This window comes from Elephantulus edwardii, unplaced genomic scaffold, assembly GCF_000299155.1.
Source record: "Elephantulus edwardii isolate Elephantulus edwardi_28Jun2011 unplaced genomic scaffold, EleEdw1.0 scaffold00001, whole genome shotgun sequence".
Lineage (NCBI taxonomy): Eukaryota > Metazoa > Chordata > Mammalia > Macroscelidea > Macroscelididae > Elephantulus > Elephantulus edwardii.
The window spans coordinates 48980729-48997204 of record NW_006399751.1 but is presented as its reverse complement, the minus strand read 5'-3'; the positions used below and the strand labels follow the sequence as shown (position 1 = coordinate 48997204).

Below are 16476 nucleotides of genomic sequence, written 5' to 3'. Positions count from 1 at the left end.
TTGCATGTTCGATCAATCTCCGAGTGTAAAAGTTGGTAAAAATCTTCTATCTCCTCTTCTGGCATATAATATAGAAACAATATTTAATAAGTTCCTGTGTTGCATAGATGGTTAAACGCTTGACCTCTGAGCTCATTTCTGTGATAATACTCTGCATTTTACTTATTGAAGAAATATGTTTAAATATGTAGTTTGGTTAAGTTTCTCTTTTCCTTCTCTAATCTCATAAGTTTTACTTGTTGTTTTCAGCAAATAGATGATTTTCAATTAATCAGGGAAGAATATATATATATATATATATATATATATATATATATATATATATATATCTTTCTCAATGAAGAAAGATTCATATAACAGTTGAAATAATGTTTTATAAAGGCTAATGTCACCTTGTTTCACAGCTCAAACTTTTACTGAGTTTTTTTCTTGTCTTCTGTTCTGCCTCATTTCTGCAAACCCTAGAATAAGTTAGTTTATTACTCTTTTATATGTGGTAGGTTTACACATATAGCAATCTATGTACTTTATTGTGTACTGAGATTTATTTAATCTGTGTAATGCGGGAGCTCTGGTGGCCTAATGGCAAGTAGCAGTGCTGCAATCCCAAAGGCTTTGGTTTGAGGCTACCAGCTGTTCCGTGGAAGGATGAGTAACCTCCTCTCGTGTGATTAACTTCACTGAACACCTGCCAGAAGGTCAGCTCTAGGTTCTTTCTGACTCTACATACACAGCCAACCTTTGCTATCCTAGTGATGTCCCACCTTCCTCTTTTTCTGCCACTTCCTTTGTTCCTTTCCCTTTTTTAGCATTTATATACATCTGGCTCAGTTATCCTTCTCTTTTTACAACACTGGTCTGAGATAATATTTATACTTATGAGACTGAGTTACTTCACTCAGCTTTAATGCTCTCTAGATTCTCCCATTTCATATAGTAGTTTTACAAAATTGTTGTTCCTTAGCACTTATAATATTTTATTGTGTGAATGTGCCATAATTTCTAAATCTATTTGTTGATGGGTGTTTGGGCTCTTTTCCTTTTCTTGCTATTGTGAATAATGTTGCTGTGAATATAAATGTACATTGTTTATGTCTCAGTTCTAATTTCTTTGGGGTATATTCTTAGTAGTGGTATAACAGAGTCATATGGGGTTTCTATTTTCAGCTTTTCTAGCAAACTCCAAACTGCCTTTCAGAATGGTTGTACCATTTTACAGTCCCACTGGTAATGCATGAGAGTTTTAATATCTCAGCATCCTTTCCAACATTTATTGTTTGCTGTCCTTCTAAACTTTGCTACACATACTGGGGTGAGATGGTATCCTATTGCTGTTTTTATTTGTATCTCTCGATTGCTGGTGCTTTTGAACATTTCTTCATCTACTGTTGACCATATGATGGCAGTGACCTTATAAGAATTTTTAAAATGATCTCTTTTCTTTGCACTTACCTTATCCTCTTAAGATTCTTTCTTTTCGTCCCATACCATTTTTTTGTAAGAATATAATAATCTTCAAATCTCTGTTAGAATATCTCCACCTCTATGAAATGTTCTCTGATCTGAGTTCTTATGTCTGAACAGGAGCCATACATCCATTTTTGTGCTTCTTGAATCATTGAGTTCTTGTCTCTGACAGCCTTTAGTCCACTGAGTTGTCATTTTGTCTCGATATTTCTATCATTGGGATAGGTATATTCCTTGAATGTAAGGATTTTAACATCTTTAAATTAACTAATTCATCAAAAATTATGTTCATTTCATGGTGTTAGCTACAGAAATTACTTCATACCACCTTATGTTTATGCTGTTTTAGTTCAAGATACTTAAGGACTTGTAAAAATAGTTATCCATTTGAAAGAATAATACAGTATGTTAATTTAACAGAAAAGAAAAATAATAATATTTAGAAATAAAAAAATATGAATGGACATCGCAGGAGAGTGAGACTGGCTCAGGACAGAGGATGGGTCAGAGCTGCTCTAACATTCTATGACAGGTTTGGAAGCAGGAGTGGCATCCACTTCTTAAACGACATACCTCCAGAAACTCTGTAAACTTTGATAAATGTCAGTGGTTGTAGAGGGGATGCAGGCCTTTTGTTCATAGGGTTGCTATGAGTCATGTTTGACTGGAAGGCAATCAACAACGATAACAACAACATATATGTTTGGTCTGTGTCAGGAGTTGGAAAATTACATTACGGCTTATGGGCAAAAATTGAGGGGATGTGTTTTTGTATGACTACTAAAATAAGAACAGCTTTTGCATTTTTATGAACTTGGAAAAAGTCAAAGCTAAACATAGAGTAATAGGAAATAGAGACATTTGTGAGCTGCAAAGGCTAAAGTCAACCCAAATCTGGTCTGAAGTATAGCTTAGCTTCAGAATAAACAAATTATGAAAGTTCAAAATTCGTTTTTATTCACTAATACTAAATTTACGCCAGGGTTAAAAAATGTAACTTTTAAAAGGAATATTTTACATTTTTAAATCATAAGATCTACTTTTTAATGTATTCTGTATTTTTCATATTGCTGGTGTCTCTGAGGTCAGAGATTTCATATGTGCAGGATAGGTTAGAACTTTGATCTATTATTCATAGAGTTGCTGTGTATCATAGTTGACTTGATGGCATCTAACAATAAGTAGCAACCATTTGGGGTGAAAATAATCCCCTCAAGTTTTATTTGATGCCTTATTTCTGTAATTTTAAGAGATCACAAAGACCTATGATAAATTTATTATATTCCTACTGTTTAGTAAGAGTAAATTTAATTTTTATTTACTTTGGTAAGATAATAAGTTTTATTTCTAGATAATACTTTCATCTAGATAATACTTTCTTTTTTTTGGAAATAAAATTTTAATTGTGATTTTAACAAACATTTACAGATAGATAATACTTTCATGTTAGGAAGTTGAGAAAAAACATGATCCAGTCTAAAAGATTGTTTTAAGGAAAAAAAATAGCCTCAAGTTTTTTCTCTTGAGATTTCTCAGTGATTTCTAAAACTATTAGTTTTCCTTCTGTTCCATAAACATGTATGAAAAAATAAAATTATTTAAAAAGCAAAGATACAGAATAGTATCCAAAATGATTGTCTATTTTTGTTTTAGGCTGGGGAATGAAGAACAGCTTGAGGTTCCAATTCTTTATCATGATGTTACATCCCTTTTACTCATCCACATCTTAATGATGCCACAACCCTTACAAAAAGGTATGTCTTTGTACGTCAAATTCTTAGATTATGTAATATGTAAAAATGACTTTTAGAGGTAATAGGGACAAATAACATTCACTGTGGTGAACATTTTTTAAGTAAATGACTTTTCTTTTGTTAATAAATAATAACCATGTATAAGTGAAAAGAAAGATATTTTGGGTTTTTCCATTATGGATCTATCCTTTTCAGCTTATTAATCAATAATATACTTAATAAGAAAATGGACACCATTGTCTTAAAAAATTAAAGTGATAACACAAAAGAAATTTGGATAATAAAGGAAAAAGTCAGGCTTGGTAGTACTACCCTGTCTATATCCGTATATATTTCTATACAGTAATAATCAGTTATTAAAAATTTAATGTCTTAATCATTTTTATTTAGTGCTAATATAATAACACTGTGACTCGCAGCACAAATTTTCTATTAACATTTTGATAGAGCTTTTGTATAGGTCAGTTCTTCATTCGTTTTCACTTTAACATTTATTTAATATATTCCTCAAGTAATTAATCATTCTATATTAGGAATACAATATTGTGACTCAAGGTCACTAACCAGAAAGTTGATAATTTAAATCCACCAGCTACTCCCCAGAAGAAAGATGAGACATTTCCCCTATAAAGATTCATTAAGCTAAGTGGTGGTCTAGTGGGTTAAAGGTAGGGTTGCTGCCAAAAGGTTGACAGTTTGAATTTACTAGTCATTCCATGCATGAAAGATGAAGTATCTTTGTTAAAATATATAGCTTCAGTCTTCCTAAGACAGATAGTTATGCTTCTGTTTGGGTAAACGAGATATATCCAATATTAAACATATTTTGAGGGTGTTATTGGGCACTCTTAAGAAAATTTAGTCATTCACCTTTGTTGTTGTTGTTGTTATGTGCCTTCGAGTCGCCTGTGACTCATAGCGACCCTATGTACAACAGCCCTAAACTCCGCTCTGTCCTGTGCCAATCGCACTGTCTCTGACACTCCCATCCCAATTATCCCAGTCACTGAATCAATCCACCTCATAGAGGGCCTTCCTCTCCTGCGCCGTCCCTCCACCCTCCCAAGCATGATGTCCCTCTCTAAGGACCGGTCTCTCCTCACAACATGTCCAAAGTAAGTTAGACGGAGCCTCAGAATCCTTGCCTCCAAGGAGCCACCCGGTTTAACCCTCTCCACGACAAATCATTCACCTTAGATGAAATAATTTCTTACTGTGTATGTCTGAAACTACAAAGGGTGTAACAGGACTAAATTGAAGCTAAACTGGTGAGTGGTGCTTATTTTATACTGCTTTTAAAGACCAAGCTTACACTTGATTTTGCTGGAATAATCTATAAGAATTAAAAATGTGAAATTCAATAAAATTAAAAAGTAAGCTACAACAATGTATAGCTTCAAAAGTTTCGGCATGAGTTGAGGTTGGCGCAATCGAAGTGAGTTTTAATATTTTACTTTTGTGAGCGCTGACAGTGTGATATTAATAATATTTTATCTGGAAAAGATTTTTTTTTATAATCTGATGATACTTTAGAGGGTTTTCCCTACCGTGAATAGTAGTCTAATGTTGTTATTGTTGTTGAGTATCATTGAGTTAGAACCAATCCACAGCTGACCCTCCAGCAGGTTTTCAGAGGCAGTTATCACTTGGGAGAAGATTGCCCATCTTTCTCTTGCAGAGCAGCTAGCTGGCTTATTTGAACCCCTTGTGTTTGAGATTGCAGCACATGTTCTTATCACTAGGCCACCAGCACTCCCTACTAGTATAATAAGAACACAAAAAAAAATCTCAAATATAAAACAATTCCAAACACACAGCTGTAAAGCAGATTCACACTCCTGGGGAAATCCTATAGATTTGTTGAGGCTATAAATTTTAAGAAGAGCAGATTGTCTTTCTTTTGTGCAATGGCCAGTAGATTCCACCTGCCCAGCCTTTTGGTTGAATACTCAGCACCTAACCCCCTATCCAACCCTTTAGTAGTATCCTTGAAACTTATACTTAAATAACTACAATGAATTGCTTACATTTTCTATTTTAACACTAACTGTTTTAATTAGTACAATTTGCAGGGAAAACCTGCTGGGTGGTCAGCTATGAGTCAGTTCCTACTCAATGGCAATGACAGAGAAAGAGAGAAAAAGAGTATTACTTTTAACACTAAACAACTCAATTGTCTTTTACCTGTTTTGATATAATTTTGAACCCATAAAGGCACCAGTTTTACGTGTACAGTTCATTGAGTTTTAATGTATTTATACAGTTGTGCACCAGTGAATGTAATCAGTTTTAGAATAATTTTTTCACTCTAAAAACTTTTTTCACAAGTCTCTTCCTCTGATTTTGACCATAGTCCTAGCATCACCTGGTCTGCTTCATCTCTACAGTTTTCATTTGTAGAAATTATCTATAAGTTGAATCATACAATAAGTAGCTTTTTGAGGCTCTCTGTAGTGTTCCACTTATTGTGGTTTTTATGTACCATTGAGTCAAAACTAACTTACAGCTGACCCTCCAGTAGGTTTTCAGAGGCTGTAAGGTGCACAGGAGGAGATTGCCTGTCTTAGAGGTACTACGTAAGAAATCTTTTATTTCGCTATTTTTCCTTTTGTTTTATCCAGTTAGTGAACATTTAGATCTTTTTCTATTTTTTAGTCATTGTGAATAATGCTCATATAATATTAAAGAAGAAATTTTTGTTTGGATGTGTGATTTTCAATTTTCCTGAGTATTTATCTAGGAGTGGAATTGTAGGAAGTTAATTATTGGACTGTAATAGGAAAAGTTAACAGCATGAACCCACAAATGCTCAACTGGAGAAAGATGTGTACTTCCATAAAGATTTACAACCTCAGAAATACTAGATGGTAGCTCTCTATGACCTGTAGGACCCCTACCAGTCAGAATCAACTTGATGGCAGTGGGTTATGGAACTGTAGAGTCCTTTGGTTTTTGTAGAGTTCTCTCATAATTCTTTAATATATTTAGAAACTGTCTAATGAGTTCTACTATTAAAAACTAAGGTTAGAGTCACATGACATAAAATTAGCCATTTTAGAGTGAACAGTTACGTAGCAGTTAATGCATTCAGAGAAGAAACCCTGGCAATGCAGTGAGGCTAAGCTCTCAGAGATTCTAAGAGACCAGCTTCTCCACAGGAAGATGTGGCTGTAAGCTTCCATAAATATCACAACCCTCAGGACCCTATAGAGGGCAGTGTTCCTCTATCTTATATGAGGACAGAGTCACTGTGATCAGGATAAGTGTGACAAGAAGCTTGGTTTTGGAGTTTACCGTGGGTTTGAGTGTTGTGCAACCATTACCTTTATGTAATTTTGAAACATTTTTGGCACTGCAGAAGAAAACTCTGTACCCAGTAAGCAGTTATTCCTCACTCTCCCTTCCCTGCCTCCTCCACCCCCATTCCTGACATCCACCCATCTGCTTTTGGGAGCTATAAATTTACCTATTCTAGATATGTTCTAGAAATTGAATCATACAGTATCTCAACTTTAGTGTCTGACTTCTTTCATAGCAAGGTATTTCTTAGATCATGCACATTACAACCTATATTAATGCAGCATTCCTTTTAATGATTGACTACTGTACCGTATGGCTTAGTGATATTCCAGTGTGTGTGTACACATACATACATACTTACATACATACTCACTCAACAGTATGTTTATCACTTTATCTGTTTGTGAGTATTAGAGTGTTTCTGCTACTGAGAACTTTCATGGAAAAGTTGTTGTTTGAACACCATTTTTCAGTTCTTTTAGTATTACTAACACTGTAATATAGGAATTTAAAATAGTTTTGTTTTGTTTTGTTTTAAAAAATATCTAAGTTTGAAATACAGTGCATACAAACCTTGTAAGTAAACCAGTATAAAATAAAAAAAAAATATGTATACATTTTACATATAGGTATACAGTCATTCTTTGTTTTATTGTGCCTCACTTCTTTGGAGATACATTTTACAAATTGAAAGTTTTTGCAACCTTGTATGGAGCTTTTCTTTTATAGTGGTAAATTCCTCTTAGAATTTAAGATCAGAAAAAAATTGCCAGTAGTTATTAAATATTAGTACACTTTAGACTGTTGTTACCCATTGGGAACTGGATAGGCACCTTTACCATAACTACTAGGGAGTAAGTCCAGAGCTTAATTATATTAAATTCATTTTCCTCAGATGACTTCTTTTGAGAGATGGAACATTTTAAAGTAAATGAAGTAGAGTTGTTAATATGAGATTTCACATAAGATTTCCTTGACTACTACTGAAAGTAATTTTACCTTAGCGGAGTTAGCAGTTGGTGGCCTTTATTGTATAGTCAGTCCCTGGATTATGAATGAAATCTATCTTTAGATCAAATTTGTATGCAAGTAGGTACAGATAGGTATCGTTTATGTCTAACATTAGGTAGTCATATCCATTTGGAAGGAAAAGTAAAGAAGCACTCCCAGAGATACGAAAACATCTTTAATATAATGATATGATAATAATAATGTTTTGGCATAGGTCTCAAAGTAGTGCCCATTTGTTGTTATGAACCATTATCTGTAGCAAAAATTTTTAATATGTTTTCCAGGATAAGTTCATAATTATCGTTTCTTAAGTTGAATGTTTGTCACCCAGGAGATGCCTATATCTGTGATTTTAGTATGTTGTTGTTATGTGCCGTTGAGTTGCTTGGACTCATAGCGACCCTATGTACAACAGCCCTAAACTCTGCTCTGTCCTGTGCCAATCGCACTGTCTCTGACACTCCCATCCCAATTATCCCAGTCACTGAATCAATTCACCTCATAGAGGGCCTTCCTCTCCTGCGCTGTCCCTCCACCCTCCCCAGCATGATGTCCTTCTCCAAGAACCAGTCTCTCCTCACAACAAGTCCGAAGTATGTTAGACGGAGCCTCAGAATCCTTGCCTCCAAGGAGCCACCCGGTTTAACCCTCTCCAGGACAAATCTGTTTGTTTTCCTAGCAGTCCATGGTATTCTCAATACTCTTCTCCAGCACCACAGCTCAAAGGCATCAATTCTCCTTCTATCCTCCTTGGTCATTGTCCAACTCTCTGATGCATAACAAGTGATTGCGAAGACCATGGCCTGTATCAGACACACCTTAGTCTCCAGAGAGACACCATTGCTGTTCAGTACTTTGGAGAGGTCCCTAACAGCAGACTTTCCCATGGCAATGTGCCTTTTAATTTCCTGGCTGCTGGTGCCAAGACTGTTGACTGTATAAGCTCTGCTTATTGTAAGAGTATGTATTTATGTACTGCTTAGTTACTGGTTGTTATTGTAAGAATGGAGATGGAAGAAATGATAATGTTTATATTTTCTAGAATGTGATTTGGCTTTCACAGTTTAAATGAAAATAGATAATAGAGACACCACATTGATATTTGTTAAGGTTTTTTAATATGCAGCCTTTTTTTAGGTTAAAAGATCTTCTAGACATCAATTGTCTCAACAGAAACCCCAGTGAAACATAGTAATGAAGATAATTGGTTGTCTCTCAGAATCTCTTTTGATACCCTTTTCACATCACTGGCTCTGAGTGCATACATGTAGCAATAACTTTGATTCATCACAATCTTTAGGTGTTCATGGTTAGATTTGAGGGAAGTTTTCTAACTTAAGATCAGATTTTGCTTTTATATAACAAAGAAACTCAAAATAACATTGAAGCTTGTTTAAGATGTTGTTGCAGTCGCTTGCAACTCATAGCAACCCTATGTACAACAGCGCTAAACCCTGCTCTATCCCTTGTCAATCTCATTATCTCCAATATACCTATCTCCATTACCCTAGTGACAGAATCAATCCATCTCATCAAGGGTCTTCCTCTCCTGCACTGCCCCTCCACCCTTCCATGTATGATGTCCCTCTCCAAGGACTTGTCCCGCCTTTCAACATGTCCAAAGTATGTCAGACAAAGCCTCAGAATCCTTGACTCCAAGGAGCAGGCTAGATAGATGTGTATTTTTTTTTCCTTTCATGTAAAAGTCTACAGGTAGGTAGACCAAATCCTTCGACTTCACAACACCAGAGTCTTTATGCTTGGCTCTCATCTCCATGTTTCAGGTTGGCTGCTAGAATTCTAAGCATTATAGTTTTAACTGCCAGGTAAGAGGGTTAAGAGTAGGGAAAGGAAGGGACTCTTAGAAGATCAACACCGCACAAAACTTAGACTTTGGTGAAAATTTTCCTTCTTTTTGAACATCCAAGACTTAAACCTAAAAGCGTTACCTTTTTGTTACTGTTAGTTGCTATGGGACCAGTTCTGTTTTTCTCAGAGTCCATTAGGCCGGGTTGAATCATGTTGCTGGTTTTTTCCTGCTTGTCTGTCCTTCAGGAGCTTCAAGATTCTGGTTCCAACCATGTCGTAAGGATAAAGTCTTCTCAGGATTCTCTGCAGCATCTGGTCCTGGTGATTATAGGCTATCTTCCACTTCCAGGATCCCATAAATAGGGCATGTGAAAGAACAATAGTAGGTTGCTTATTATATTCCATTCTCTTTAAGAAAGAAAATAAGTCAGTCTTACTTTCTTAACAAACCAAGGCTTAAAATAAACCTTTTCCTTAAAATTTCAGATTATTTCCAACACTTTTAACGGTAGAAAGCAGAGTTTAATAAACACCCATGTACCCACCAATTACCAACCCATGACCCGTCTTGTTTTATTTATATCCTCATCTACTCCTCTCCTCCTCCCACTCTAGCGTATTTTGAAGTAAATACTAGACATCATATAATTTTATCCCTATGTTGTTGTTGTTATTGATTGCCTTAAGTTGAGCACAACTCATAGCAACCCTATGAACAAAAGGCCTCAAGCCCCTCTACAACCATCGACATTTATCAAAGTTTGTAGAGTTTCCAGAGGCATGTTATTTAGGAAGTGAATGCCCTGTAGTGAGATATACATATTTTGTTATTGTTGTTATGTATCATTGAATCAGAACTGACCCATAGTGACTCTCTGGAGGGTTTTCTGAGGCATTTAATCACGAAGAGATTCCCCATCCTTCTCCCATGAAGAAACTGGTGGATTTGAACTGTGTGTCTTTGGCATTGCAAAGCAGCTTCTTACCACTTCAGAGCTTCATAGCTCTAATGGCATAGTGGTAAGAAATTGTGCTGCCAACTGATAGACGTGCTGCTTGAATCCTTCAGCTGCTCTGTAGGAGAGATTGACATTCTCCTTCTATATTATTTATAGGCTCTGAATACCTGCTAAGGGTCAGCTCTGAGTCAGTTCTAGCGTGTATATATGAGTGTGTATTCTTTTAATAAACATAACTACAATATTGTGATCCCATTTAAAAATAGATATAATTCTATCACAAATGTCATTTCATAGAACAAGTACTCTCTGACTATTGTTATTTGTTTTTTAAGATGTTTTAATGCCTATTCACTAAAGAAAACCTGGCTTATTGAGGTTGATGTTGATACTCTCTGTGCTACTTACTCCTTTACTCAGATTTTGTATTTGATGGAGGTATCAGAAATAGAGACAAAGGTTTGTGTGTGCCATAGTTTGCTTGGCTCCGCAGTCAACACTTATGGCACCAGGAGCCAGGAAATGAAAAGATGTAATGCGATGGGAAAGTCAGCTATTAGGGACCTCTCCAAAGTACTGAAGAGCAATGGTGTCACTCTGGAAACTAAGATGTGCCTGGTACAGGCCATGGTCTTTGCAATCAGTTGTTAGGCATTAGAGAGTTGGACAGTAACTAGGGAGGATAAAAGGAGAATTGATGCCTTTGAGCTGTGGTGCTGGAGAAGAGTATTGAGGGTAGCATGGACTGCTAGGAAAACAAATAGGTTCATCCTAGAGAGAGTTAAACCAGACTGCTCCTTGGAGGCAAGGATTCTGAGGCTTTGTCTGACATACTTTGTACATGTTGCAAGGATGGACCAGACCTTGGAGAGGGACATCATGCTTGGGAGGGTGGAGAGACAGCGCAGGAGAGGAAGACCCCCTATAAGTTGGATTGATTCAGTGACTAGGGTAATCGCGGTGGGTGTGTTGGAGACAGTGAGATTGGCATAGGACAGAGCAGGGTTTAGGGCTGTTGTAGATAGGTTCGCTAAGAGTCACTTGACGGCACATAACAATAACAACAACAACAACAACATCCATTGAAATTATTATTTTAATTTCATGCATGACGATAAGTTAGAAAAACATTAAATTATAAATTGCATGTAAATAATAAGACTGTTATTTCCTATTCTGAATGAGGAGTAGTTGTTAGATGCCATTAGTTGGCTCCAACTCATAGTGACTCTGTGTACAACAGTATAAAACCCCGCCCTGTCTTGTACCATCTTCACTGTCTCTGCAATTCACAAGCCCACTTGTTCAGTCACTGAATCCTCTCAGTTTTACACTAAATAAAATATAAAAATCTGTGCCTTGGTTTTTAGTCTGGTTGCTTCTAAAATATTTAAAGTAAGCATTAATTTTCCTTTTTAAATTCACCCTGAGTTTAATTGCTAACGGATTTTTTTTTTTTGTTTTCAAAATACATTAATTGAGGGTACATGTTTAATCCTTGTTCTCCATTTTAAATTTTGATAATTATTTTTTAAATGACTTTGTTTTCTTTTGTAGCTTTGGAAGATACAACTGATTTTCCTTTTATGTACTCCATATGAACAAGTCCTTACTTTAAAGTCTCTAAAAGACTTTGATTTCACACAAAGTGATCACTCAAGAAAAGGAACCCTGATGGCCCAACGTTTAAGTGCATAGCTACTAAACAAAAAGGCTGAAAGTTCCAATCCATTTAGGAACTGTGAGAAAAAGATCTAGTGATCTATTGCTATAAAGATTAGATCCAAAAATCCCTATGGAGCAGTTCTACTCTGACCTATCATATCTACTACATGTTACCCCCAAATAAGCATTCAGTAAATATTTGTTAAATGAATGTGAAAAGTTAAGTTCAAGCTGTGCCTTTTAAAACTGCCATTTTACTTACAAAAGCATAATTATAATCAAGGCAGATAAAGATTGATTAAAAACAGAAGTTAGTTCTTTGCTACACTGAGAATGTAATATAAGGTTATAAACTCACTGCCAACAGATTGATTCAGTTTGTGGTGACCCATCAAGGTCTGAAGTTCTACATCTTTACGGGAGAAGACTACCCATCTTTCTCTAATTGAATAGTAGTAGCTGGTAGAATTGATCTGGGGACCTTTCATTTGGCAGCTCAACACATAACACACTATGCTACTAGGGATTCTTAAAATATATGTACAGTTGGTTTTTGTTATTTTGTTGTTGTTTTTGTCATATTGCCTTTTAAGATAAAGCATGATAAATATAAAGTTCATGATGAAAAGCTCAACATATTGCCATTGAGTTGGAAACAACTCACAGCTGAGCCTATGCCGGGTTTTCAGATGCTCCTGTTTGCATGGGAGAAGAGTGTCTTTCTCCCTCTGACTGCCGCCAGCCTTCGAGTTAGTGCAACTCCTTACCCACCAGGCTAACAGAACTCACAATGAAAAGAAGCTGAATAAAGGTGACAATAATACAATTTTGCATGCATTTTAATAGGCAAATTACAGAATTTACATAATTCTCTTAAAACATTTAATTACATGATGAAACTCAATTCTTCATTTTGACTGATTTCCTTTCTTGTTTGTACTCCTGTATCTCTGCTTATTTTCATTCACCACTTCCGGTTACCACTGTTTGAATTATTCTAACCCCCTCATTTATAATTTTCTCTCATTGCTTTTTCATTGTTTCAACTATTCCTATTCTCTGTTGATTCTCAAATCATTAGCTCAAACTTGCAACGTCTTTGTAAACTCCAAACCTGTTGTTCTTCCTCGATTTTATGTTATAATCATTGCTGCTACCATCTTTCTTTCGAAAAGGAGAAACTACTGTTACCTTCAATCTCCAAATGTCTACAAAATGTGTAATTTCTATCCACCAAATATTTTTCTAATTTGCTCCCTTGTCTCCATCCGCATTGTTCTTCTTTAGCTCATGCCATCCTAATTTCTCTTGGTCATTTTGCTGTCTTCTAGCTCCTGACTCCAGTTTTAATCCTAGGAAGCAGGAATGAATATTCTAAAATGCAGTATAATATTATCAATCTTTTATGAAAAATGCTTAGATGGTTTCACATTACTTATTGTAGGTGCTATAAACCTAAATACAGAAAGATATCAAGCTGGCAAAATGAAAAGTATTATTAATAACAAAACTATTTCATATATGCTTGGGAGGTTGGAGGGACAGCGCAGGAGGGGAAGGCCCTCTATGAGGTGGATTGATTCAGTGACTGGGATAATCGGGATGGGAGTGTCAGAGACAGTGCGATTGGCACAGGACAGAGCAGAGTTTAGGGCTGTTGTACATAGGGTTGCTATGAGTCGCAAGCAACTCGATGGAACATAACAACAACAACAATTTCATATATACCTGCCATTTAAAACCAATGTTGAAGTATTAAAATATGTAAACTTTATTTCACTTAATCCTGGTAGGTGATATTATTATCCCCATTTCTCAGAACTTATGAGAGTGATCTACTGTGCCTAAATAGATTGGATAGTGTGTTTTATCCTGAACACCATTTTCCTTTTGAGAATCTGGAGTTTTGGTACATGCTACTCAGAAGGTGCACATGATTCATTCACTTGCTATGCATCTGAAAGCTGGACAATGAATAAGAATGACAGAACAAGAATTGATGCTCTGAAAAGAACAAGGGCCACATGGGTAGAGCCATATTTGACCTTTACCAACTTCACAAAGGGGAACTGTTCCCATCAACAGCATTAGTTGCACAAAACCATTTCCTATGAGGTCAAACTTGTCCCCATACTCCCGCACCTCTTACGACTCATCTCAACACCAATCATTTTGCTTTGTTGTTGTTGTTGTGTACCGTAGAGTTGTAACCAACCCATAGCTGACCCTCCAGCAGATCTTCAGAGGCAGTTTATTGCATGGGAGGAGATCGCCCATTCTGGAGCAGCTCGTGGCGTCAAACCACATTTCTTTGGGATAACAGTGTAGCTTCTTGCCACTTAGGCCTCCAGAGCTCCCTTCATAGTCCTTTACTGTGTTCAGAATCCAATGTAATAGCTCATAGACCACACAGAACCATATTGGGGAATTAAAAAAGTTATAATCCAGGTTAGTAGCAGAATATAGTAATGACAACTTCTGAAATGTGCTCACAGGCACCTTAGCCTTGAGCCATATGGCTTAAAGCCAGTGTCTCAGTCTTGCCAATATTGCTCTGCCCCAGTTGTCCAACAAAGTTGGGCAAAGGCTCTTAGCTTAGCTCTGGTTCTGTGTGGAAGGTGAGGTTTAGTAGTCCCAAGGGAAGCCCCATCTCATGTTGCCTTTCTGATTTTCTGCTGCACCCACGGCTGCTGCTGCTTCAAGTCAAACAGGTGCTGCTACTGTTGAGTGTAGCTGTCCCAAGAATGTCTAGTCCTGACATTCTGGTCCTGTCATGCGTCCACTGCATGCCTACTTCTCCCGTCCTGGTGGTGAGAAAGACTGACTGCTGGTGGATCCATTAAATGTCATGTTGAGGCTAACCAATCCCTTTGTGGATTGGTGAGACTCGCTAGTCACCTTGTGGATAGGCTTACATGCCCTATTTGCATATTCCTGCCCATTACAAAATAAAATTCAATGGTAAAGAAAATACTTTTTAATGATAAAGTCTACAGCTGCTTTTGAGTTGTGGTGTTGGAGAAGAGTCTATTCAAAAGAATAGACAGATAAGTCTTGGAAAAAGTGCAGTCAGAATGCTCCTTGGAGGCAAATATGGCAAAGCTTCATCTTGCATACTTTGGGGGATGTTTCTAGAAAAGGGCTGTTTTTTTTGGAGAGGGAGGGACATCATGCCTAGAAATGTGGAGGGTCAGCAAAAGACTTCCAGTGAGGTCATTGCACAGTGACTGCAGCAGTGGCCCACGTATGTCAGAGATAAGGAGGCTGGCACAGATTAGGACAAGGTCAAATCTGTTGTCCTTATGTTTGCTTAACTCAATTTGACGGCGTAGAACAACAACAGTGGTACCAGCATCCAGTAAAAGCCCTCAATACTGAGACTAATGAGTTAGTCTTATAGACATATCACATATATCACAGTTTGTTGCTGGAGGAATTAAGCAAAATACGTGACTTCATTAGTGGAGAACTCCAGAAGATTTTTCCAGGCTTTACTCTTGTGCCTTTTTTGTTTGCTGACGTTATTTTATATCATTTTGCTGAGATAAAGCATAGTGCCTAAGTCTATATTGCATCTTCTAAATCCTAGAGAGTTATTAAATCTGATAGTGGTCTTGGACAACCTCACCATAACCACTTGGTCTAGAATTATTTGCCTCAACAAGAAATAATAGAGACCAGGTCTAAAGTGCTTGATTGACTTGACATGTATATATAAATCAAGGATGCCTACAGTTCTTACTCAAGCACCTGATTAAATGATAGTACCTACTTAATAGGAAAGAAGCATGCTATAATAGAAGGAGTACTGGATATGACATAATTTTGATTTATTTAATCTACATGAATAAAAGTGCAGACCTATATGCTTATTAGCTATGACACCTTAGGCACATCCTTCTGAGTCCCCTTTGCTCAGGTAAGGATTGAGTGAGACCTTTGAGGAAGATATTAGTCATATGTAAATGCTAATTATTATTAAACTCTACTGTTTAATAATAATTAAATTTAATGTGTGTCAAACATAGTGATGATTATGAAGATGGCACAGGATCAGTCAGTGTTTGCTTTTTTGTCACTGTAAGATGGGGCACGTAATAACAAGAACAGTGTGTGCTGGAAGTTGACAGGCGCTTTAGATATTACTAGTTTTGAGTGGGTTGGGTTTTTTTAATTGTTATTTTTTTATTGTGTTGTTAGTATTGAAACTTAAAGTGCTTAAAATAGCAGTTTGTATGTTTGTAATTTATACAGTTTGTCTCAGTCTTTGGTGGCAAGGGGAATGTTGATCTTAAATATTCACACTCATTGAGTTTGTTATTGTGGACCTAATGCTTAATAAAGGGATTTGCCAAAGTCACACAACTCTTTCAAGGTTAAGAGGTATGGTGCCACTGTTGTAGAATGAGGCTGGCATTGGGGTGGGGGTAAGGCTGAGAAAAACTGGATGAAATATGTTTACGGCATTGAAGTCTATGGGGGAGAGAATAGTTTAAAAGTATTATATTTTA

General features: G+C 36.5%; 1 protein-coding gene across 1 annotated transcript in view; it reads left to right on the top strand.

Moving 5' to 3' along the window:
- The window catches only part of UBR3 (ubiquitin protein ligase E3 component n-recognin 3 (putative)), a 272765-nt gene that overhangs the window by 213817 nt on the left and 42472 nt on the right, over positions 1–16476 (top strand). The window contains exon 32 of the mRNA XM_006878857.1: positions 3121–3221. Within this exon, the coding sequence (XP_006878919.1) occupies positions 3121–3221 (101 nt within the window). The remainder of the gene's footprint in view (positions 1–3120; positions 3222–16476) is intronic.